Raw genomic sequence first — 26,602 nt, forward strand, 5'->3', positions numbered from 1 at the left:
ATGCTCCTGGGTTCATTTCCTAGTACCACAAAATAAGTAAATAAAGACTCGAATAATAGAAATCAATTTGATTAGTTGGAGTCTATTTTTTTTTTACTTTATTTCAAGCATCCAGGGCTCATATGCAACCAAAAGTATAAATTACTTTTAATAACGTCTCTTGGAGAAAAATAGCATTTTGCAAAACAGTCTTTCAGAACACCGAGTAAGCACAGGAAGCCATTTCTGGAAGAGGCTGGCACACTTCTTAGAAAGGGGACACAATTAATGTTGCTGTCCGACCCCCGCTAAAAGTGGTGCATCCCAGGCATACGCCATTACAACTAGCAACGCAGCTCTGAAGAAAGGGCCTTTGACTGGAACCCGGTCTACAAAAAAGCCTTCGTTTACACCTAAAGTGACTCGCTGAGCTCCACAGGCTCATCGTTCAATTCCCGACGGAAGCCTGCAAGACAAAGGAGCCCGCCCAGCGGGAGAGGCGGGTCTCCGGGCACCCTGGCGTGCTCTAAAAGGCAGGACTCCAAGGCCAGAAAAGCACGACGCAGTCTCCTAGAGCGGATAAACCGAGGGTCTCAAGTTTCTGGCCAGGAGCGGAGATGGTCCCTAGCAATTTTGCATACGCAACTTTGACATCTTTCTTGAAGCCACCCAGCCCCCCGTCTGTCCTCCCGCCCCTTAAACGTGCTGGGCTTCAGGCCTCGGAGATCCTGAGCCCAACCCGGATAAGGTTTCTTTCTGGGGTTGAAGCAGCATCCTGGAGACGGAGGACTGAGCGTAGCTACAATGTGCAGCCAAGGCCGGCCCGGAAGTCCCAGAAGCGGAAGGGGGTGGGGCGGAGGGACCCGGCCTGGGGGCGGGGCCGGGGGCGGGGCCGGTGGGCGTGACGGGCCCGGCCTGAAACAGGACTGGGAGTTGAGGCGGAGAGGGGCGTGAACATGCGCCTAGGCCCCGCCCCTGCCCAGCCCGCCCCGCTGGTCCGCTCCACCAGGGGGACGCAAGCAGAGTGGAGGGGAGCTGGAGCGGCCGCAGTGCTGGAGAGCTCCTCTCTGGGGCCCGCCGACGCGGGAAGCGAGGACCTCGCTCCGCACTGTTCCTTCTCGCGCTGCCCAACCGCCCCTTCCCGCCATGTCCCAGAGCAGGCATCGCGCCGAGGGCCCGCCGCTGGAGCTCGAGGACAGCGGGACCTTCAGGTCTGTCGGGGCCGCAGAGCCGACAGGGGTGGGCAGCAGGGGCGGGGGCGGGAGCGGCTCCCCGGCGGCATTCTGGGTAAAGCCCCTTCCTGGCGCCCCTTCCTGCGGCGGTCCCGCCCTCCCGGCGGCGCGGGGCTGGGGTCTGCGGTCGCGCCCCGCCCCTCTGGGGCCCGCGACGGCGCGCGCGGTGGGTGGAGGTGGCAGGAGTTACAGCGCGAGGACTGGGTGTTAGTGGGCTTGTTCTCGAGATACGACGCGCTGCCCACCCAGTTCCCCCGGGAGCTCCTTCCACCCGCATTCAAGTTCTCTCTCCAAAACCTTCCCTTCACCCTGCTGGCCCCTGCTGGGTGACTAGCGTAGCTGAACTGGGAGACAGGTGCTCCCAGGCCCTGCCTGGCCCTGGCCGCCTGGGAGCCACCGTGCCTCCCCTGTCAGCAGGGGTGGCAGACAAAACTGGCTGATGTATGCTTCCCTCTCCTCTTTGACATGCAAAGCACACCTGTTTTTGGCTTTGACAGTTTGGGGAAGATGATAACAGCTAAGCCAGGGAAAACGCCGATTCAGGTATTACATGAATACGGCATGAAGACCAAGAACATCCCAGTTTATGAATGTGAAAGATCCGATGTGCAAGTACACGTGCCCACTTTCACCTTTAGAGTGACTGTTGGTGACATAACCTGCACAGGTATGTATACACAACCCCCTCGCATATCAGGTCGTTAGGGCTTTTCATCTTCAACGGATTCGTTCCTTCGCCCTAATTTTCTCTTCCCTAGATTCAAGGAAGCTCAGATACTAAAAAGTTACCCAGGCATCCTGTAGGGCGCATACCCTAGGGTCCTCCTAAAGCTTCTCAGAATTAGAACAGGAGCCCTCATAGCTGTATCAGTAGGTGTTGCCAGCTTTCATCGTTTTCTAGATTAATACAGATACCCAGAGGCAGGACCCCAGAATTTTTTGAGCTTCTCCCCTCTCTTTATGGAATCATTTGGAACTTTGGGGTCCAGTGTACCACTCTTGACTCTGTGTCCACCAAAAATGAGGAAAGGCAAAAGACTTCCATATAAGGTACTGCATAGTAGCTTCTGGTTCCTGAAACTACAGGTAGTATCCCTTTTCATACATGAAGAAACAGGTTCAGAGACATTATAAGTAACATGCCCAAGGTTACAAAGCAGTGAACTTTCAAAATTCAGAACCATGCCCATCTATAAATATGGACGTTCTTCTTTCATAGCTATTTAATCGAAAAACATGTAAAGAATTGTGAATGCCAAGCTTAATTGAGAAGTTCCACCATTTGGTAATCTGATTCATTTGTGATTTCCCCTGTTTTCAATGAAGCCACTTTAAGAAAGTCTTGAAACTTTATTTCTGTGAGAGACAAGTGGGTTGTAGGTACGGGCTAAAATGTTCCTCATGTAAACGATAGGGTCAACATTTCATTGCTACTTTAGCTGATTTTAAAAAACATATATATAGTGGATAGTCAAGAAAAAATAGCCTTTTTCTCCACTGAATGAGTTTGAGACCATGGATAAACAACCTATTTCACGATTATGCCCTGGATCTCTTCTCACACTGTCTTGTTTTCCCATGCTAGCTTCTCTGTCTCCATGACTCAAAGACTACATAAATACTAATAATCATAAAATATCTTCTATGGGCTTATATGCTTGTTGAGCATCCCTAATTGGATGATGCACAGACACCTTAGTCCTGTTATCCCAAAATGAATCTTTTTTTTTTTTTTTTTTTTTTTTTGGTGGTACTGGGGTTCCTGGAAACCCTTCTACCTCCGGGCTACACTCCCAGACCTATTTGATACTTTTTTATTTGGAAACAGGGTCTCCTAAGCCAGCGTGCGCAGCTGGCTTCGAACCTGCGTGATCCTGTCTCCGCCTCCCAAGCGCGGGGATTACAAGCGTGCGCCACCACGCCCGGCTGAATCTATCTTTTTCTTCATACCCATTTAACTTGCATTCCTTTTCTTTGTAAAGGCATCATAGTCACCCAGTAGAAATTTGGGGTGTTTCTTCATGCTTCGTTCCCCTCGCCCTGCTTGTCTAGTCTGCCATTAAACTCAGTCTTCTAAGTAGCTGCCGATTCTTTCTCTCTTCATCCTGTTAGCCCCTTCCAGGCCAGTGCTCTCTCTCACTTGCATCATGGCTCCAGTCTCATAATTGCTCTTCCATCTTCTAGTTATGTGATGTCCATTCTCTGCATGACTGTGTTCTTTCTTTTTTGCATTCAAATTTGTCTTCCTCTTATTAAAACCCACTCACTGGTTTCTCCGTCTCCCTCAGGATAAATACAGAATTTTTAACATGACTTACTACCTTGCTTCCTAAAATGTAGTCAATAGCAGCATTGATATCTCTTGAGTACTTGTTGGAAATGCAGAATAACAGGCCCATCTCAGATAGATGGGATCAGACTATGTGCTTTGATTGTTTGTTGTGGTACTAGGGATTGAATTTACCTCTGAGCTACACCTCCAGTGCTATTTTATTTTATATTGTGAAGCAGGGTTTCATTAAGTTTCTGAGGCTGGCCTCAAGCTTGGGATCCTCCTGTCTCAGACTCCCAAGTACTGGGATTACAAGAATGCACCACCATGCCCATTTGAGTATGTGTTTTAACAAAATTCCTTGACAATTTCTATGCACATTAAAGTTTGGAAAGCACAAACTTATAATACCCTTCTTTGACTTCACCAAGCCCTAAGATCTCTAGCCTTTTATCTCAAAATTCATTCCATTATCCTTTTATCCTTTAGCCATGCTCAGTGGCTTGGGACCTTGTGTGCTTTGTGCTCTCTGTTGCTTTGAGCCTTTGCAGGTGCCTTTTCTCTACCTAGAATGTTCTTCCTAATTTCCCAGCTCTCCCTGCTTTACTCATCTTTCAACTGTCCATTTAGTGTTACGTCTTATTCATGAAAACATTCTGAATCCTTAACAAGAGTAGGGGCGCCGCTGCTTTGGTGTGCTCCGCTACAGCCTGCACATGGGATTGTTATTAGCAATACTACTATTTGTCCTTGAGGGCAGGGACTCTGTTTAGTTCTATGCTACGTTCTTAATGTCTATGTTATAAGATAAACAGAGTATGGTTTGTGTGTCTTCCAACACCTGAAACTTAATTCACACTGCAAATTTAATTCACAAGATTGAGAGTTTGAACTCAGAAGGGAAAAAAGATTAAATTTACCAAATATAGCTGCTTACTGAAATTTAGATATCAGTCTTTTTCCCCTTCCTCTTATCTACCTAGATAAGGGGTACAAATTGTATGGAAGATATATAACATAAGTTGTCATATTATGTATGTAAACCCTTGCCCACTGTACCAAACATGTAACACAACTGCTTCGCCCAGCATAGAGCTTTGATCCAGAATCTGACCAGGCTGTCAGAGTAAAATTGTACACATTTTGCTGTCCCAACAGTTTTACTGAGTTTTCTTTAAAAGAAACTTCGTGCACTAGAAGAATTTCTCCTCTGTCCAAGAATAAGGGAAGAATGAAATGCTAAATTGCATTTCTTCAGGAGGTGTGACATGATCTACATAGTTACTATTTCTATTAATACTCACATGTAATATAGAAATAGTAAGCATTTTTGTACAGGTATGCATAAACTCAAATACATAGAACTTTTAAAATTGTGGCTTACTTAATGTATCAGTATTTTATTATATTGTGTAACTGCATGTACTGTATTTTTAATTGTCAAGAGTGTATAGATAAAGCCTGTATTGACTTTGTTCTATAGTATGACAGGAAATAAAGACTTGCGTTTTACCCTTTAATTCAGGCGAAGGTACAAGTAAGAAGCTGGCGAAACACCGAGCTGCAGAGGCGGCCATCCACATTCTGAAAGCCAATGCAAGTATTTGGTGAGCTAAATTTCTTTGTATTCTGCAGCTCAAAATGATCGTGGCTGAGGTAAGATTAAACATTTGAACATGCTCTCAAAGGCAACGTAGTGAATAGTCATTTCATTAAAGATAGTTTTACCCAGTTAAGTCTACCAGTTAACTCTTTTTTTTTTTTTTTTTTTTTGTAGTGCTGGGGATGCAACCCAGAGGCTTTCTACCCCTGGGCCATACTCCCAGACCTGTTTTCTATTTTATTTGAAAACAGGGTCTCACTAAGTTGCTGAGAGCCTCACTAAGTAGCTGAGGCTGGCTTCGAATCTGCGCGATCTTCCTAAGTACTGGGATTACAAGTGTGCGCCACCACACCCGGCTCACCAGTTAACTCTTAATTGCAGGCTCTCACAGACTAGACTTCTTTTAGTTGTCTTAGATGCAGTGCAACAGTAGGAAGCAAGACTGTTTCTGGCAAGTGTTAATATTCTCTATTAGTACTGCGACTATTTCAACACTGATGAAAGGTGTAAGATGGAAAAAGATCAGCTAACAATATTCTTAAAGGAAGGCCTGTAATCCCAGTACTTGGGAGGGGAAGACATGAGAATTGGAGATTCGGGGTCAGGCTCAGCAACTTGGTGACAGGCCCAAACAATTTAGTGAGACCCTGTTTCAACTAAAAAGTGAAATAGTGCTGGGGGTGTAGCTCAGAGGTAGAATGCCCCTGGGTTCCATCCCCAGTACTACACACACACACACACACACACACACACACACACACACATTCATATTTTCTCTCTCTCTCTCTCTCTCTCTCTCTCTCTCTCTCTCTCTCTCTCTCTTTTAGAAATTCCTGGAAAGGAGGCAAAGATTTTCTTTTTTTTTTATAGAATGTATACCAAATACATGAGAATGTTAAGTGGGATGTTAATTTTTGCTGTGTCTTTCCAAATAAAAACCTTTTACCACCCTAGGTATTTTCAGAAAGAGTATTGGTTCTGGAATATCTCAGGTATCATTATGCAGCCGTATCCCCTAGTTTCAGCTTGGCATACTGTGGAGCATGTTGTGCCTTCACATTCTCCTGTTATGCATACTTAAAAATGCCTGGAGTTCAGTCGATATAATCTGCTCATAGCTGACTGCAGGAAACCATAGAATTTGGGATTTTTTTTTATTCCTAAACCACATAGCAAGACATAGATGAAGAGTATATTTAGGTTCTCATGCAATATTCCTTTCTCTTTCTCAGTTATTCTAAATCTTTGCATAGTTTAGAATTTACCAGTGACATAGCAAACCAATAGACAAGCACTTGCCCCAGACAAGCCTGGGATCTCACAAGACAATGCTTGCTTCTCTGGGGTCACACATCATAGTTGACTTATGCCAACTTTCAAGACATGCCAAATGGCATGGCAGGTTTTGAGCTCTGCCTTCATTGGTGATGGCCATGTTATTTCTGTGTTATTTCTTGGTCAACCCCAAGTGTTGAGTGCATTTGTATAAGTGAGTGTACAGAGTGTCCGTCCTTCCTTCTTTTCTTTTCTTTTCTGTGGTACTGGGGTGGAACCCAGGGGCTTTTCTACCTCCAGGCTATACTCCCAGACCTATTTTATACAGTATTTAGAAATAGGGTCTCACTAAGCTGCTGAGAGCCTCACTCAGTAGCTGAGGCTGGCTTTGAACCTGTGCGATCCTCCTGTCTCAGCCTCCCAAGCACAGGGATTACAAGAGTGCGCCACCACGCCCAGACAGAGTGTCCTTTCTGCACATGGGCACTTGACTTTGTCAGCAGAAAGGCTAGCAAACTTTACTATATATTTGAGCTTCTTGACAGATAAGATAGGAATTACTAAGCTGTAATCAGGCCTAAGTGGCCTGATTGAATACAGAGACTTTCTCACTTCTCCACCACAATTATTTGGGTAGCTTTGGCATACAGCATTATAAGAGAATACTCATCTCTCATGAGCCTATGTAAAGCGTGAAATTTTGGCAGTTGGAAGGAAACTTGATGAAGTGACAATAGTTAAATCTCACTTGTCATGGAAGAAAGTATTCCTCTGTTGCTTAGTAACCTTGGAATGCAGCTAATTCAGCATTAGGTAGTAATCTCCTGTATAACTAGTCATTTCAAACTACCTAGAAGAAACTTCTCTTTTCTCTTAATCGTAATTCCACATGCTGAAACCAGATTTATGTAGGCATTCTATTTTATGCAGGATACTTATAAATCTTATAGGATTATCCTAGCACTGAGCAGGCCATAGAACAAAGACATCTCTCTTCCATAGTGATCTGGGTGAAAATCATGTACAATCTATTTTATCTATATTATTAGACTAAATATTATTAGACTAAATTTTCTAGCTAATCTTTCTTTTCTGTGGAGCAGTAATAATAGTATACTTTGAATATAATTTTGTTGTTAAGCACCTATTATGTATAAAACCCTACAAAGTTTATGTAGGTAAGTAAAACATAGGCTCTACCTTTAGAGAGTTTAAAGTGTGAATGGGAGCCAGGCGTGGTGGCGCACGCTTGTAATCCCGGCACTTGGGAGGCAGAGACAGGAGGATTGTGCAGGTTTGAAGCGAGCCGCGCGCGCTGGCTTAGGAGACTCTGTTTCCAAATAAAAATGTAAAACTAGGTCTGGGAGCATAGCCCGGAGGTAGAAGGGCTTCCAGGAACCCCAGTACCATCAAAAAAATAAAAAAATAAAGTGTGAATGGGAGAGGGTTGGTGAAGGATGGACAAAGTACATGTATCTGTAAGAGTGTATAATTTATGGTCAAACAATTTCCTCAAGAAAAGGGAGTCAGTGTGGTGGTGCACACTTGTAATACCAGCATTCAGGAGGCTGAGGCCGGAGGATCGCGGTTCACAGACAACCTCAGCTACTTAGCGAGGCTTTTCGCAACTTAGTGAGACCCTGTTTCAAAAATAAAAAGACTAAAAACTAGGACAGAAGGTGTAGGTCGGAGGTACAAGGCCCCTGGGTTCCATCCCCAGAGAAAGAAAGAAGAGAAAAGAAAAGAAAAGAAAAGGAAAGAAAGAAAGAAGGAAAAAAAGAAAGAGAGAGAGAGAGAAAGAGTCAAACTATTCCAGAGACTGAGGCAGGAGGAGGATCACAATTCGAGGCCTGAGCAACTTAGCAAGAACCTGTCTCAAAAAAGAGAGCTGGCCGGTCGTGGTAAAAAAAAAAGAGACCAAACTTGTAATCCAGCATTTGGGATTACATCGTGGTAAAAAAAAAAAGAGACCTCACACTTGTAATCCAGCATTTGGGAGGCCGAGACAGGAGGATTGCAGTTCATGGACAGCCTCAGCTACTTGGTGAGGCCCTTTGTAACTCAGTGGGACCCTGCTTCAAAATAAAGAATAAAAATAGGGCTGGGGTGTATCTTGGAGGCAGAATGTCCATGGGTTCCATCCTCAGTACTAAAAAAAAAAAAAAAGAGCTGGGTGTGGTCACAGAGGTTTGTAATTCTGTACGTGGGAGTCTGAAACAGGAATAGCAACAGGTTTGTGGCCAGCTTCAGCAATTTAGTGAGACCCTGTTTCAAAATAAATAAGGCTGAAGGTATAGCTTAGAGGTAGAATGCCCCTGGGTGTCTGTCTGTCTGTCTGTCTGTCTGTCTGTCTCTGTCTCTGTCTCTGTCTCTCTCTCTCTCTCTCTCTCTCTCTCTCTCTCTCTCTCTCTCCTTCTCTCTCTCTCTCATACACAACATACACACACACCTAATAATAATAATAATAGTAATAATAAAATAAAAATAAAAAGGACTGGCTGCAGATATAGCTCAGTGGTAGCGTGATACTGAATTAAGTCCCCAGCACCACCAAGAAACAGATTCAAGCCAGATGTTACAATGGTGCAAAGGATCCATTGGGGTAAAAGGATAGGCTTAGAGGAAGTGACATTTGAGATGTAGGGATAGATGACAGATCAGATTCCCAGAGAAGAGGTTGGGAGAGAAGGCGGACGCATGTAGAAAGGATGGCAAGAACTTAGGCATAGTTAAGTAGAAAATGCTTGTTACTTGTTGAATAATTTTAGGGAAATATTGTAATTAATAATACTTAAAATGTTTAGCTTTGCAGTTCCGGACCCATCAATGCCTGACCCTTCCAAGCAACCAAAGAACCAACTTAATCCTATTGGTTCATTACAAGTAAGTTTTATAGTTTTTCTATAATTAACATTTTGTTATTGATTATAAGTAAATTGGTAATACCACAGGGGCTAAGGCAAGTAATTAATACTTGAAAGCAAAATATTTCACCATTTATTAGAGCTAACTTGAAGTTATTTTTTCATTTATATTTTGAGGTTTTTTCCATATATAATATCTGCCTTTGATTTGTGGAATTATGAGATCAACAGGATCTTTGTGCATATGGGTAGAGTATTTTATACTTTAAGAAAATTTCTTTCTACTCTGTGACAAAACTCTTTCTACTGTTGAGACAGAAGACTTTATAAAGAACTGAAACTGGGAAACAATTCAAGAAAAATTAATCCACTTACTTGCTTATTACACAAAAAATTAATATTTAAACACACATACACATATATTCAGCTTTTTTTTTTTTTTTCAGTACTGGGGATGGAACCCAGGGGCATTCTACCTCTGAGCTATACCCCCAGCCCTATTTTTTTATTCTTATTTTGAAACAGGGTTTCACTGAGTTACAAAGGGCCTCACAAAGTAGTAGCTGAGGCTGTTCGCGAATCATGATCCTCCTAGTCAGCCTCCCAAATGCTGGGATCACAAGCGTGCGCCACCACACCCGGCTATATTCAGCTTTGAATTGATGCATGCGGTACTTTTTTTTTTTTTGTGGTACTTGGGGTGGAACCCAGGGGCTTTCTATCTCTGGGCTATACTACCAGACCTATTTTATATTTTATTTGGAAACAGGGTCTTACTAAGTTGCTAAGTGCCTCACTAAGTAGCTGAGGCTGGCTTCGAACCTGCGCAATCTTCCTGTCTCAGCCTCCCAAGTGCGGGGATTACAAGCATGCACCACCACTCCCGGCTACGGCATATTCTTGTAAATTATCCATGTGCTCTGTTGGAACTACTACTTTCCCATCCTTCAACCAGTCCTTTGGTCTCTTTTTCTTGCTCTATAAATTTTTCTGTAGTTTTCTTCACTTTCTGTGCATTATGTAGTCTGTTTGCTATGTCTGCTACTCATGTTCTTGACTGAATGCAGCACTTAGCAGCTGTGGGTCCAGATGCCCTTAGCTAGGAGGAGAGAGGTTTTAGGACGTGAGGGCAGGGGCCCCGTCGGTATCTTCTCTGATGTTCCCAAAGAGGCCAGTACTGGCCTGTCTAGTTGAGTTCTAATATCATTTCACTGTGTCTTCATAGCATAGAAGAACACAATTCATAGCACAGAACTACTTCAATTTAGGTGTTATAGTATAAAGATATAAAATGTGGGAATATCTATGGGAAATACAGGGTCTTTCATCTTTTTTTTCCATTTTAGCATATGATTATTTTTTTCAAACATAAGTCTAGAAGTAGGATTGAAATGGAGAAGGAATATCATTTATGTGATTGAGTCATTGCAGGGTTGAAACTACTATTAAAGCCTCTTTTCAATTTTATAGGAATTGGCTATTCATCACGGCTGGAGGCTTCCTGAATACACCCTTTCCCAGGAGGGAGGCCCTGCTCATAAGAGAGAATATACCACAATTTGCAGGCTAGAGTCATTTATGGAAACTGGTAATTATTTCTTGAAATTAAAGACATGTGAAATATTTTCATATGATGAATGGCCATAGACATTTCTCTTATAATATCTTTTCAAATGTTTCTGTGTGGAAAAAATTGATATTTTTTTTCTACTGTCTCTGTTTCTAGGTTTGAATTTAAGGGTAAATATTTGGCGTAAGAATACTAACTTTTTTTTAATTTGATGCTTCTGAAAATCATAGGTTGTTAATAGTCAAATTATTGGGTCTATGCCTTCATCTTCATTGATATACTATCACCTTTGAAAAAACAACTCATCTGGGGAAAAAAGCAATAGCAAATCTCAGAGTTTCTACAGATATTTTAGAAAATAGGACAAGAAGGAGGATTACACTTGAAAATAAGGTGATTAATAGGAGACTAGATAGTCAAATTGCAGTGAGGTAAAGATAAAGTAGAGGTTGTCTTTTTTGACTTGGAGTAGCTTCTATGTTTTAAAGACATAAGCTATTGGGAAAAGCAGTCACTTAGAAAGTACTAGTAAGAAAGTAAGAATTTCTGTGTTAACTTCCTGGAAGCCCTTCTACCTCTGGGCTATACTCCCAGACCTTTTTTTTTATATTTTTATTTGGAAACAGGGTTTCTTAAGCCAGTGCGGCTAGTTTATGAACCTGCGCGATCCTCCTGTCTCCGCCTCCCAAGCGCGGGGATTACAAGCGTGCGCCACCACGCCTAGCCTATTTTTGTCATTTTTAAAGTGACTTAAAATGAGATTTTACTGTAGCTAGTTATTAGTTTCAACTACTAAGCAACTGCTTACCCTTGAGGTAGTGTGGGCCAGTACTAAAACCACTGGGCCTCAGTGACTTTTGTTCTTGATGGCATCATGGTCTCAGAGGTTGAGCAAATGACTTGGTCTCCCTGGGCCTCAGTTAAATCTGTAAAACAGAAGCATGGAAGTTGATATTTATAGTGGCTTCGAATTCCTGCATCTCTCATGCCCTTCTCATTCATGTTAAAGAAATTCTATATAGTTGTCAGTTTATAGAAGATTTGAGCCAGAAGACATTGAGAGACAGGTGTTGTGATTCAAATGTATTTTGATAAATCTGAATAATTGATCAGAATTAAGTCAAATATGGTTCTTTAGAGCTAGTATAGGGAAGTATAACTGTTAAAGAAATAACAAAAGTTATTAAAGTAAAACTGTTAAAGAAATGCCTTAAAAATGGGAATTAATAGTTATTTGAAGACTAGCTTAGTGGTAGAGCACTTTCCTAGCATGTGTATATATATGTATATATATATATATATATATATATATATATATATATATATATATTAAATACAGCAAATAAAACCATCAAGGTGGTAAGAAAATAGACTAGAATATAAAAACTATAAAGTGTTCACTAATTAAACACAGTACATATTTGATCATCCTCTGTGGACACTAATTTCTTTTCTAAATCTACCATTTCTTTTTCCTTATATAGGAAAGGGGGCATCAAAAAAACAAGCCAAGAGAAATGCTGCTGAGAAATTTCTTGCCAAATTTAGTAATATTTCTCCAGAGAACCACATTTCTCTAGTGAGTAATGATCAGACAGTTATGCTGTTTATGTGATTAAGCATCTCTTGCTGTAGGAAGCTTTCCTTGGTTTTATGTTGTATAGATACTTTAAAGTTGCAAGTTTAAAAATCTTTTATTTTTCTCCTATACACTACCCAATTTTAGCTTCTTTCTAATTTTGAGCCATGGACAGAAAATGACTAGGTAGAGAGGCTTTGGAGACACAGAAAATTCATGATAATAGTGTGGGATCTAAACATGAGAGCCCAGCTGGGGGTGTAGCTCAGTGGTAGAGTGTGTGGTGAGCATGTGTGAGGCTCTGCGCTCAATTCCCCACACCCTAAATAAGTAAACAAATAAAAATGATGGGCCAGTAGCTCCATTTTTGCCTTCAACAGTGATAGCACATTTCCATTCCTTTGTTCATACACTCAGCAGTTATTTAGTGAGCTCATACAGTGTGCCAGGGCTATGCCAGGTACTGGGCGGCTGTGAACAGTCTCTGCCACCATGGAGTTTCTATTCTGCTGAATAAAGAAGGAACACTGCAGACTGGTCCTTACAAGGGTGGTCTGGGAACATAGATGAAAACATCCAACCAAAAATAGCATTTCAGGATGTCCAGAAGGAAGTAATATCTAAGTTGAGAATGGGGGAAAGGATTCCAAAGAGAAGAAAAGGCCTCTAGGTGCAAAGACCCAGGAGTGGATGGACCATCATATGCAGTCTAGGAACCCTGAGTGACGTCTATAGCTTACTGTTGGAAAGAGGAAGTCTCAGTGAGGCTAGAAAGGTAAAGAGAGATTACTTTTTTTTTTTTCTTTTGTGGCACTAGAGATTGAACCCAGAGGCATTCAACCTCTGAGCTACACCCCTAGCCCTATTTTATTTCTTACTTGGAAACAAGGTCTTACTATGTTGCAGAGGGCCTCACTAAGTTGTGGAGTCTGACATCAAACCTGCTATCCTCCTGTCTCAGCCACCTGAGTACTGGGTTTACAAGCATGCTCCACCACACCTGGCTTATTTTTTAATTTTGAAACCTGGTTTCACTAAGTTGCTGAGGAACTCACTGAGATGCTGAGACTAGTCTTAATCTGCAGTCCTCCTCTCTCAACCTCCCAAGTACAAGGATTACATGCATGCACCACTATTCTGGCTAAGGGATTACATCTTAATGGGGCTACTCTATTAAGGAGATTGCACTTTATCCTGAGTTTAGTACAAAGTCATTAAAGAATTTTAATCTGAGATAGGATTTAATTTGTATGTTAGAAAGGAAGTTACTTGTCTGGATTGTGATAAGTAAATGAATATTAGGACCAGAGAGACCTGCTAGAGTGTTGTCATAGGAAGTAGATGAGAAACAGTGACCTAAACTAAGGTAGTGGTAGAGGAAATGGATAGAAATCAGTGTATTTAAAATTTATCTAGAAAGCTGAAGTGAAGGGGCATGGTAATTAATTGGATGAGGGGAGTGAAGAAAAAGGGGGAAATATGTAATTTTAGCTTGGCAGCTGAGTAGATGGTAGCACTGTTCTGTAATGTGAACACAATTAGAGGGGCAGGGGGGCATATTGAGATTGAAATGTGTGTGGAATATCTCGATGGAGACACTGAATAGGCAGCTGGGCAGCCACAGCGTAAGAGCTTGGGCTACTTCTGATGCCAACCTTGAAGTTCCGATATTCATAGATGGGTGTGTCTGTGGTGCATAATCTATGAGGAGGAGGGAGATGAGAAGATGCAGCTCTAGCTGTCTCCTCGTGGAACTTAGGAAAAAATGATGGCTCATTTTGTTGAAGAAAGTCAAAGACCATATATAAGTAAGTTATATAATTTTTGGTTTGCTTTTTTTAAGAGAAAAATATAAAACACTGCATTTACTTTTTAAAATTTGCATTAGTGATAACACAAATATCATAAAACACAAATAGGTTTACGGGTAGAGCCTGTCAAATCTTCAAGGAAGAGATCATTTTAATGCTATTTAAACTCTCCAGGCAATACATATAACAAAAGGGAAACTTCTAAGTTTATTCCCTAAAATCAGTTATGATTCAAACCCCAAAACCTAATGATAGCAAACCCCAACAGAAAATCAAATTGTGGCTTGATCTTTCTTATGGTGAAATACCTTCATAAAGTATTCAGTAGAAGCTGGGCATGGTGGCACACACTTGTAATCCCAGTACTTGGGAGACTGATTCAAGAGGATTGCAAATTCGAGGACAGCCTCAGCAAATAGTGAGACTCTCATTAATCTATTGAGACCTTGTTTAAAAATAAAAATAAAAATAGGACTGGAAGTGTAAGTTAGAGGTAGAATGTCCCTGGATTCAATTCACACACACACACACAACAGTATTCAATCTCTATTGAATTAAAAGAATAATATAACATAGACAAGAAGGGTTTATTTCACAGATGTAAGAATATGTCAGTGATAGTAAATGTGTTGCTATAATTAACCACTTTAGTGGTTCAAAGGAGAAGAAAGATGTTATCCTCCAAATAGATGCCAAAAAGATATTTGCCAAAACCCATGTATCATTATTGAAAAAAACATTCAAAGAAATAAAAATCATGATGATTATATGTTTATGTATCACAGTTATTCCTATTAACATAAAAAATGAGACTGAAGATACCCACTAACACTATTTTTTATTTGACCTAGAAATACCAACCAATATAGACAAGAAAAGAATAAGAAGTTGGAAATAAGAGGAGATATAAATGATTATTAACTGCAAATTATACAGTTGTATCACTATAAAACCTTAGATAAAAATACTATAGAGAATTCATTAAAGTAACTGATCATAGGCCGGGCGTGGTGGCGCACACTTGTAATCCCCGCGCTTGGGAGGCTGAGACAAGAGGATCGCACGGGTTCGAAGCCAGCCTCAGCAACTTAGTGAGACCCTGTTTCCAAATAAAATATAAAAAAGGTTTGGGAGTATAGCCCGGAGGTAGAAAGCCTCTGGGTTCCACCCCTAGTACCACCAAAAAATAAAAAATAAAAAAAATAAAGTAACTGATCATAAAGTTAATTTTGGCAAAGTTAGTAGCTTTTACTTGTATTTAGAGTTATGAAGATAACCAGAATAATTAAAAACAGACAGTTAAAAATTATTGCTTCTGCTGGGCATGGTGCTGCACACTTGTAATCCCAGTATTTGGGAGGATTGCGGTTCGCAGACGGCCTCAGCTACGTAGTGAGGCCCCCTGCGACTTAGTGAGACCCTCTTTCAAAATAAAGAATGAAAAATAGGGCAGGGGGTATAGCTCGGAGGTCACATGCCCCTGGGTTCTATCACCAGACTCACCAAAAAAAAAAAACCCCAAAAAACAAAAAAAAAAACTATTGCTTCTGTAAAGCATGGTTATACACACTTATAATCCCCATACTTGAGAGGCTGAAACAGGAGGATCACAGGTTTGAGGCCAGCCTCAGCAATTTAGCAAGAGCCTCAGCAACTTAGTGAAACCCCATGTCAATGCTGAAAAAATAAGAGCTAGGGTGTAGCTTGAAGGTATAATACCCCTGGGTTTAATTCCCATCATGTTAAAAAAAAAAAAATGACTGTTTCTGGCAAGGGGTCTGAAGGGGAGGAGTAAGTTCAGGGGTTATCGCTTGCATACTTCTCTACTAGTTGATTTCTTGCTATATGTGGCTATCATTTTAATTAACAAAATGAATACTTGCTAACATTGGTTGCTTTAAGAACAGTAGATAATTATCTTGAAAAAGTACACTAGAAAAAATTAATAGCTTTCTTATTTATAAACAGTAAGAGCTAGAATATAAAGTTTCTGTTTTTAATGTAAAAGAGGGGGTAGTATTCTGGGAATATACTTAATAGAAATATGTAAGGACACTAAACCTCTACTGAAGGATATAGTTGAAATTGAATAAATGTAACACTATTTTTTAGGAGACTCAATATATAAATATATAAAAATATAATGTTTCGCTCAAAATACCAGATTTAGTTTCGACCTTGATATAACTTTACTAAGTTTATCTGGAAAATTAACCACTCAAGAATAGCGGAAAGGGCTGGAGATGTTGGTGGTAGGATGATTGCCTGACATGATTGAGGCCCTAATCACACACACACACACACACACACACACACACACACACACACACACGGACAGCCAAGAAAACTGAAAAGGAAGACTATGCGTGAGGTACGGCCTTACCAGAGAAGGAAACTATAGTTATTACAACAAGTTACGGATGCAGGCGTAGGCAGAGGATAGAATGGAGAATCTAGGCATAAACACTAATGCATAGAAGAACATGACGTGTGGAACAGTGAGATTTGATGAGTTATTAAATAATGATGCAGGAGCTGGACATGGTAGCGCACGCTCATAATCCCAGGACTTGGGAGGCTGAGACAGTAGGATCGATTTGTGGCCAGCCTCAACTACTTAGGCCCTCTGCAACTTAGTGAGACCCTGTTTCAAAATAAAGAATGAAAAATAGGGCTGGAGATAGAATACCCCTGGGTTCAACCCCTAGTTCTGCAAAATAATAATAATAATAATAATAATAATAATAATAATAATAATAATAATGATGCAGATACAATTTACAGTTAGGTTTGGGTGTGTGTGTGTGACATACTTAGGTTGCTATCTTATTTTTTTACAACAAAATAAATTTTAGGTGGACCAAAGATTTAAATAGAAGAATTAGATTAAATATTAGAAAACATGGAGGGCTAAAAATTTTTTTAATTAAAAATTTTTTAAATTTAAAAATCTGTGGTACCGGGGGCGGGGGGGTGTGGAATCCAGGGGCATTCTACCTTCAAGCTACACCCCTAGCCTTATTTTTTATTCTTTATTTTGAAGCAGGTTCTCACTGAGTTGCAAAGGGCCTCACTAAGTAGTAGCTGAGGCTGGCCGCGAACCCAGATCCTCCTGTCTCAGCCTCCCAAATGCTGGGATTACAAGTGTGCGCCACCATGCCCAGCTAAAATATTAAAAATTTAAAAAAATTAACATGAGAGCCTTTCCAGCTAAAATATTAAAAATTTAAAAAAATTAACATGAGAGCCTTTTTAAACAAAAGCTAGAAGCTTAGAGTAAAAGATTGATACATTTGACTACATAAAACTGTGCACACAGTCAAAAAATCTATAAAATCAAGAGAATAAAAAACAGTGGTAGGAAATCATCTTCAACACATAACTAGAGACTAAATACTATAAAGCTCTTCCACACCAATAAAAAAAGACAACCTAGTAGAAGAAATATAAATGATTAAAGAAAAAAAGATTCAGCTTCATTCATGCAAGATAGTTTTACCTTTTACATAAACAAGAACTACAGTTTGATAATACCCGGCATTGGTAAAGGTATGAGAAAATAAGCACCCTCTAAGATGATTGGTGAGAGTATAAATTGGTTCAGAAACCAATTTGGAAGTCTTAAAACTAAAAACATTCATGTTGTTTTAGCAGTTCCTCTATTAAAAATAACTCTACAGAGAAACTTATCCAAGTGTAAAAGAAAGCAAAAGATGATTAGCCAGGTCTAGCATACACCTGTAATTCAAATAGGCTGAGGCAGGAAGATTGAAGGTTCGAAGCCAGCCTCAAAATTGAGCCCGACTCTCAGCAATTTAGCAAGACCCTGTGTCAAAATAAAAGGACTGGGGGCATAGGTTGAAGTAGAATGCCCCTGGATTATTCAGTTGCGCAAACGTGTGTGTGTGTGTGTGTGTGTGTGTGTGTGTGTGCGCGCGTGTGTGTGTGTGTGCGCATGCATGTGTGATTGAATATACATGTTATTTATTTATCGTTCCATTGTTAGTAAAAGCAAAAAGCCAGAAACAACCTCAAACCCATAGTTCGAGTCTGATAAGACAGATGTAGTACATATAACGTGCTGGCTGATGTGAGAACAAATGAGCAAGATTTAGAAGAGTAAGTTAGGTTTTGTTTACAAAGATCATGTGTTCTGTGTGTGCATGCTTACACATGTATAGAACATGTATGAAAAGATACTGAAGAAATGTCTAATGGTGAATACCTCTGGGGAATAGAACAAAAGTCTTTGGGGAAGGAGTGGTAAGGAAGGAGACTTTACTCTTCATTATGTTTGCTTGTGTTGCATGTATTAACCATGTGAATAAATTAAGATTAAAAAAAATTTTTTTTGGTGCTATTGGTTAAAACCCAGGATCTTGCTAATCAAGTACCCTACCACTGAGCTGCACCCATGGCCCCTAAACGCAATATTTTTAACAGTTCTAATCAAGGAATATACATTTGTCTTTAGTAATTTTTTTTTTTCAGTACTGGGGATGGAACCCAGGGGCATTCTACCTCCAAACTATACCTCCAGCCCTATTTTTTATTCTTTATTTTGAAACCAGGTCTCACTGAGTTGCAGAGGGCTTCACTAAGTAGCTGAGCCTGGCCTCCAGAATGCTGGGATTACAAGCATATGCCACCACCATGCCTGGCCCTCCTTTAGTAATTTAAGAAGTTACTTTGTATCATGATCATCCCTATAGTCTTCTAAAAATTCCTTCACCTCTGCCATGGTGATTAATAAAATAAAACTTAATATAGTTACTCTACTTACTTCAGAAAGTAGTTGTGTTTATTAATGGTGTTTGAAAGCACCCTTGGAGCCATAAGCTAATAAGGAAATGTAAAGCATCTAAGGACACAGGTGGGAAGGGAAAGATATAAGGGAGAATAAGGAAAAGAGAAAAAGGAAAAAATATACCTCGGCCAAGTCGTGGGAAGTAAGTCTGATGAGAACGTCTCCACGTCCTTCGTTCTCCTGAGCAGCTTGTCCTTCTCGAGCCCACTCACACTACACCTTTTCTACAGTTTTTGTTTTCTGCATTACAGGGGTCAGTTGTAGTGATTGGTGCTTAATACCAAAAGCCATAACACTGTAAAAATTACTTCATATTTTAGTTTATTAATTGCTTCCTTACGCAGTCAGTTATTTGCAGATTTGTTTCTGATATTTTCAAGTATCTTAAACATCTTAATGTGATCATCAGAAATTTTGTTTTATGATTTTTGTTTCTCTAATGCTATGGGGCCCCTCTAGATCTCCAAAGATGCCTCTTGGATAAAAGGCTGCATCATTTGGGTCAAAAGAGAATGAGAGAAAATAATGCATTAATGGTCTCAACACGTCCAACAACTCTGATGCTTTTATACAAAACTATTTTAAATGCTTGCAGTATATTTTACTTATTTTGTACTTTTTATTTTTTAATACCATGATGTTTGTTAAATATGTGTAATTTATTAGTATTGTCTAGTTTAAATTGTAAAGATAACAAAATGATACCAATTTAAATACTCTTTTTGAATTATTAAATGTGAGTGCTTCTTAAGTACTTTTATTATTTATTTATTTATATACTTTTTTATTTTTGCGGTACAGTGGATGGAACCCAGGGATGTTCTACCACTGAGCTCCATGCCCAACCCTATTTTTTATTCTTTATTTTGGAACAGGGTCTCAGTACTCAGGTATCTGAGGCGTCCACGAACTTTTATCCTTCTGTCTCGGCCTCCCAAATGCTGGGATTACATGCATGCACCACCATGCCCAGCTCCGTAAGTACCTTTAATTGTACGGTACTCATGTTGGAACACAGTCCTGAGTCTAAATCTTCATTTCTGTTTTCCAGACAAATGTAGTAGGCCATTCTTTAGGCTGCACTTGGCATTCCTTGAGGAATTCTCCTGGAGAGAAGATCAACTTACTGAAAAGAAGTCTGCTTAGTATTCCAAACACAGATTACATCCAGCTGCTCAGTGAAATTGCCAAGGAACAAGGTTTTAACATAACATATTTGGATATCGGTATGATTTTTTCACTTTGACTTATTCCAACACATTTTTCTTTTTAACATGTGTTTGAGAAACAACGTTTTTATTATAACTTATTTCATTATTTCATGGATCAAAGATTTTAGCTATATATAAATGCCAGGGCAATAATGTATATAATCACTCTGTCCCATTCTTGTGGATAATAATTAATGGCTAACATACAGTTTTATTTATAAAGTCAACAATAACTAAAAGTTATAGTTTTACCATGTCCCAGAAAATATACTAAGAATATTATATATATCAACTTATTGAATCCTCAAACTAACTCTGTGAAGTGAGTTGTTACCCATATTTACAAATGAAAAAGTTAAGGCACAGAGGGGTTGAAAAATGAACCTGAGATCACACAGCTAGTCAGTGGTAGGTCGAGATTAGGAGAAGACTCCCAACAGACACATCGGCTGGCCTCTTGGGTGGCACCTCATTTTTAGCACAAGTACCAAGTTTGTGTGGGCCGGACTGCCGCCCTCCACTTAGTCATAGAGCGTCAGTTCTGGATAGTGGATGGAGAAAAGTCAGCTTAGAGCTTTTCCTACCCCAGCTCTCGTCGTCAGTGTTTTCCCTAGCCCTTGGCCATTTATCTAGATGAACATTTACGTGGGGAAAACAAGTCAGTGTGGCCTTCTTTTAATGCATTTTATAAATATATTTAATTATGTGTGTGTATGTATATACCTGTATGCATTTGGTGTCTTGTGACTAACTTGATAACTCTCCTCCAACTCAAGATAGGACCTTGCTTGTCAGAGCTACCAGTAGTGGGAAAGCAGAGTGGGTAGAGTCTGGTGGAATAGAAATGATTCAGCTACATACTTCAGTTACTCAAATTATCAGCAGTTTCATTCCTTAGATATATATGCAAAAGAACTGAAAACTGATATTTGAACAAATAGCAGCACACACATATTCAGCAGCATAAGAGCCAAAAACTGGAAACAGCCCAAATGTCTAAGCAAATGAGTGGATAAACAAGTGGTGGCATGTAAATACAATAGAATATTTTTGATGGGTAAACAAATTACGGATATAAATACAATAGAATACTATCTGCCATAGAAAGGAATGAAGTTTGCCGAGCGTGGTGGCACACGCCTAGTACTTGGGAAGCTGAGTCAGGACTTGCATGTTCGAGGCCAGCCTCAAGCAATTTAGCAAGACTCTGTTTCAAAATTTAAAAAAAGGGCTGGGGATATAGCTTAGAGGATTCAATCCCCAGTACCAAAAAAAAAAGGGGGGGGGGAATTAAATTCAAATAGTTGCAACAAGATAATGTAGAGTTTGAGATTTGCCCACCAACCCAAGTAACGAAGGACACACAAGAGATGTAATACCAAGCAGGGTTTATTATGCTGCAGCTCTTTCCTGGCTAGCCAGGGTCCGGGAACCTGACATCACTCACCAGTCATGGAAGTTCAGTCAAGTGCCAGGCCCCTTTGTCTCTGGCTCGCTCTGACTTTATAGCCGGAATAGGGAGCGGGCATACACGTCAGAGCCCACCAAAGAGAAGCCCGCGAAAGATACAGTCAATCAAATAAACTGGTAAACAGGTACAACCACTAAGTTTAAAGTGATCACACATACATTTGAATTATAGCAAATGGTTTCACAGTGCTGCCTCCCTACGTCATTGCCCGCCACGGGTCTCCTTTGTCTTCCCTATGGGGCAGGTGAGCTCATGCTTCAGGAGCTGCCCCTAGCTGGCAAACGTTTTCCCAACAGCTAACTTTTACAAGCTCCCAACATTCTCTACATACCACCCCTATCTAAGGTGACCGGCTATCTCTGATCACCATCTTCGGTGCCCATGCTGGGACTTTAAACAAATTATAACAGAAGTAAGAGGCTTGCCCGTTTACTCAATTCATTGTAAAATGTTTGCCCGTTTACTTAATTCATCGCTTACACAAACTGCTACATTTCTATCCTAACCTTATATGCTAACATCCTACATTATGTTCTATTTTTATATAATATTCCCTTAACTCTAATATTGGAAAGGGCTTCCTTAACTAAAATCTCAGGCTGGGGAAGACTTTTCTTCCTGCATTCCTACAATAAGTGATTTTGAAAATATGTTTAGTTAAAGAAGCCAGACACAACAAGGCTACATATTGTATTATTCCAATTACATGAAATATCCAAAAAAGGTTAATCCATAGAGATCAAACACAGGTGTTGGTTGCCGGGGTGGGGGAGGAGAGAGTGGAGAGTAACTGCTGAATGGGCATCGGGGATTCTCCTGAGGTGATGAAAATGTTTTAGAACTGGATAGAGGGGATAATTATACAGCACTGGGAATGTATTAAGCCACGGAATTGTTCAGATTAAAACAGTTAATTTTATGTGAATTTTACTTAAACTGAACACAAAAAGAACAACTTAGAGGCTAGAACTAGAAAGCCTCTTCACTCGCTAAATAATCCTATTGTGTCTGAATATTTTTTGCTAAATCAACTACTTAAAATCATTCAATCATGACCATTTAAAATATATCATACTTCACATTAAATTGTACTTCTTTCCCATGATTCATTTCACTCTCCAGAACATTTGTTTCCTGGGATTAAGTGTTATTTTAAACCACCATTTCTCAGACTCTGCACAGATTTAAAACCTAAGAATATAAAGGCACAAAGGAGGTCTTTTTCTTTTCTTTTTTTTTGTGTGGGGGGGCTCTGGGGATGGAACCCAGGGCCATTTGACCATTGAGCTACACCTCCCTGCCCTATTTTTATTCTTTATTTTGAAATAGGGTCTCACTGAGTTGCCAAAGGCCTCATTAAGTAGCTGAGGCTGTCCACAAACCGCCATCATCCTGTCTCAGCCTCCCGAATGCTGGGATTACAAGCGTGCGCCACCATGCCCAGCTAGGTCTTTTTCTGAACTAGGTCATTTCCTGTTTCAAATGCTTACTCAAAATTACTTCCTTTTGGAAAATAGTCTTTTAGTCTGCCTGTCAGTGGTTCTTTCCCTTTTAAGAAAGTTTCTGTGGTTCAGTGTTTTTGCAAACCTTCAGTAAGAGTTGCCTTGGGAGTTCCTTTGAATGTAGGAAGCAGGCTCCTGCAGCCCCAACCCAGCATTTCTGATTGCGTGGCTAGTGTGAGTCCTAGACATCTGCACTTCCTTAAAATACCCTCAGGTTATTATGAAGCAGTATGTTTGAGAACTACTGTGGCTGAATAGTCGTTGCTGTTTTGGGGATACTGGAGACTGAACCCAGGGCCAATTGCTTTACTTCTAAGCTACATCGCCAACCTCTTATTATAAAATTGAAGAAGATGCTTTAATTTTTTTATGCATAATATAATGTTACCACCTTTTTTATTTTTCCCAGTGCTGGGGATTGAATCCAGGAATATTTTATCATTGAGCTATACCTTAAGCCCCTTTTATTTTTATTTTGAGATAGATTGTCACTAAGTTGCGCAGGCTGGCCTTGAACTTGCAATCTCCTGTCTCGGCCTCCTGAATAACTTGGAGTACAGGTGCAAACCATGGTGCCCAGCTCATTTTGATTTTTGTTAGTATAATCATGACAAAAATGATGGGTGAGTGGAGTTATGTACCGTGGATGCTCAGAGAGAGAGACGAAAATAAAAATCTTTTTTATAAAGAATCTGCTTCGTTTATACTTGGTCTTAACCATCCTTTTTTGCATGTGTATTACAGAAGAACTGAGTGCCAACGGCCAGTACCAGTGTCTTGCCGAACTGTCAACCAGTCCGATCACAGTCTGTCACGGCTCAGGCATCTCGTGTGGTAACGCACAGAGTGATGCAGCTCACAATGCTTTGCAGTATTTAAAGATAATAGCAGAAAGAAAGTAAGCTGGGGCAACTTAGAAAAGCCTTCAGTAGCACATAAAGCGTTTCCCTGTCACTCTTTCCCAAGTAAAACTGACGTAATGTTTGCGTTTGTGTGTTATTTCCAAATCTTTTCACATTCCAGCAGTACTCCAGACTATGTTGTTTCAACCGGCAGTTGTTATTAAGCTCTTTTTAATGGCTTCAACTTTGTATTGGCATATTGTCTTTATAAATTTGTACCACAAGGCAGAGTGTAGCACCCATTTTACAGAGCCAGGCACATAGGAGGAAGAAACTGCATGTTTGATGATGGTGATAATGATGGAGAAGAAATCAGACTACTGCTAGCAACAGCCTACTGGTGCTTAAACTCTTTTTTTTGCGCAAGTCTTTGTAAAGGGAACAGAAACCTTTTAGAACTAGTGTTGAACCACAACATTAACTGGCTTTATTATTGAATGTGATTGTTAAATTTCAGATTTCAGGGAACATGACTGGTCTGCTGTGTATTTGAAACCATGTAATAAAGAGCTGTTGTTATATGGAGTTCTGCTTATTTTATTAAAGAGCTACTGACTTGACTGTGTCCCTTTCTTATCAGTATTTTAATGTGGGAAGTCTGTTATTTACATAACTCATATTTACTTCTGAAAGCCAAAAGGAAAAGACCAAATGGCCTAAGCAAGATTTATGAACATATATGTAATGAATGACTACCTTATCTTCTCTAAGCATATATAACATTGTATTTTTTGACATAACTTTGTAGATGGAGTAATAGTTGAAAAAAATCACTAGTGGAATTAGCAAAAAAAAAATAATAATAATAATAATAATAATGACAACAACAAAAGATCCCTAAAGCCTTTCCAGTTCACTCAGTTCTGTTACAAGAATGTTCCAAAGCAATGAGTGATTAAAAGGTTAGAAAGTAAAGCCGGACATGGTGACGCATTCTTGTAATCCTAGTACTTAGAGGCTGAGACAGGTGGATCGCAGGTTCAAGGACGGCCTCAGCAAGTAATGAGACTCTCATCAACCTAGCAAAATCCTGTTTCCAAATATGAAATAAAATCGGTCTGGGAGTATAGGTCAGAGATAGAATGCCTCTGGGTTCAATTCTCAGTGCCACAAAAATAAAAAATAAAAGAAAATTTTTTTAAAGTTAGAAAGTCCCACATTTTTATTTTACCCTTCATATTTCCATATATCAACTTGTAATAGCTCACATCTTTGTCAGTGCCAGCTAGTACCAGCTTTGTGGATGAGATGTGTTCAGAGCTCAGGAAAGCCTCATAGAGCACACTGTGGATGATAATGATGAAGGTAAGTTTTGCCTGCCTCGAGTGTGAATCCTAAAAGAGGTAGTTCTGTCTGGAAAATAAAAGAAGATACCTGATTGGACTCCTTTGAGAATAATGAAACTATATAAGAAAGGAAAACCAACAGGTGTAGCTTACTTAAAACTCTATAAAGGCTGGATGTGGTGGCGCACACTTGTAATCCCAGCATTTGGGAGGCTGAGACTGGAGGATTGCAGTTTGTGAACAGCCTCAGCTACTTAGGCCCTTTGCAACTCAGTGAGACCCGGTTTCAAAATAAAAGAATAAAGCTGGGCATGGTGGCGCACACTTGTAATCCCTGCGCTTGGGAGGCAGAGACAGGAGGATCGCGCAGGATCGAAGCTAGCTGCACTGGCTTAAGAGACCCTGTTTCCAAATAAAAATATAAAATAGGTCTAGGAGTGTATAGCCAGGAAGTAGAAGGGCTTCCAGGAACCCCAATACCACCAAAATAAGTAAATAAAATAAAAGAATAAAAAAAAACAGGGCAGTAGGGCAGGGAGTGTAGCTCAGAGGTCAAATGCTCCTGGGTTCCATCCCCAGACCCTGAAAAAAAAAAAAAAAAAAAAAACTATAAAGAGCACTTAACACAGTTCCACATTGTAAGCTGTGTGTGTGTCAGTTAAATCATGGAAATTTAGGTACTTTTTGGTTGTTAAGGAATAGACATAAAAACTGGTGACAAATCATTGGCACACACAGAATCTTGTGAGTAATTAGAAAAGGATTAACCTGAGGTTTTGGGGAGTGCTCTTAGACACTGTTCAAGTGTGACCTGCCAAAGAGAATTTTCTAGGACTGTCAAGTATTCTGTTATATCAATTTGTAAAGCCCTCTGTTAAGGCTCTTAAGCAATCTCATTGGTCCTACCTGTTAAACATGAGCTTCCTAAACATACTGAACAGGCGCCTATGCCACAGTCTTCCTATGGCATCAGTTGTAACACATGATAGGCCTCTAGTAAGTGGTAAGTGAATTAGGCTCAAGACAGCAATGGCCCAATATGTTACTAAGACTAATAGAAAAAATTGTTGAGTCTAATGTGCCCAGCACTATAACAGTCTTTAGGGATAAAATGTTGATCCACCTTACCTTATTTAATGAAGAAACACTCTCCTGCTCTCGGGGAGATCTGTGATATGCCACTCCAATTCTCATTCAGTGCTAGAGAATTTAGTTCACTTATTTCTGGGAGCACTGCT

General features: G+C 40.1%; 1 protein-coding gene across 1 annotated transcript; it reads left to right on the forward strand.

Annotated features, from left to right (window-relative positions):
- Window positions 1-1,125: 1,125 nt before the first annotated feature.
- PRKRA (protein activator of interferon induced protein kinase EIF2AK2) lies at window positions 1,126-24,078 on the forward strand (the record flags this gene model as incomplete). Its single annotated transcript, XM_080688992.1, has 8 exons — window positions 1,126-1,190; window positions 1,709-1,878; window positions 5,009-5,090; window positions 9,166-9,244; window positions 10,696-10,813; window positions 12,280-12,374; window positions 20,044-20,218; window positions 23,921-24,078. 8 exons carry the CDS (start codon window positions 1,126-1,128, stop codon window positions 24,076-24,078), a joined length of 942 nt encoding a protein of 313 aa, XP_080545118.1.
- Window positions 24,079-26,602: the final 2,524 nt, after the last annotated feature.

Source organism: Muscardinus avellanarius (genome assembly GCF_963383645.1).
Source record: "Muscardinus avellanarius genome assembly, chromosome: 2".
NCBI lineage: Eukaryota > Metazoa > Chordata > Mammalia > Rodentia > Gliridae > Muscardinus > Muscardinus avellanarius.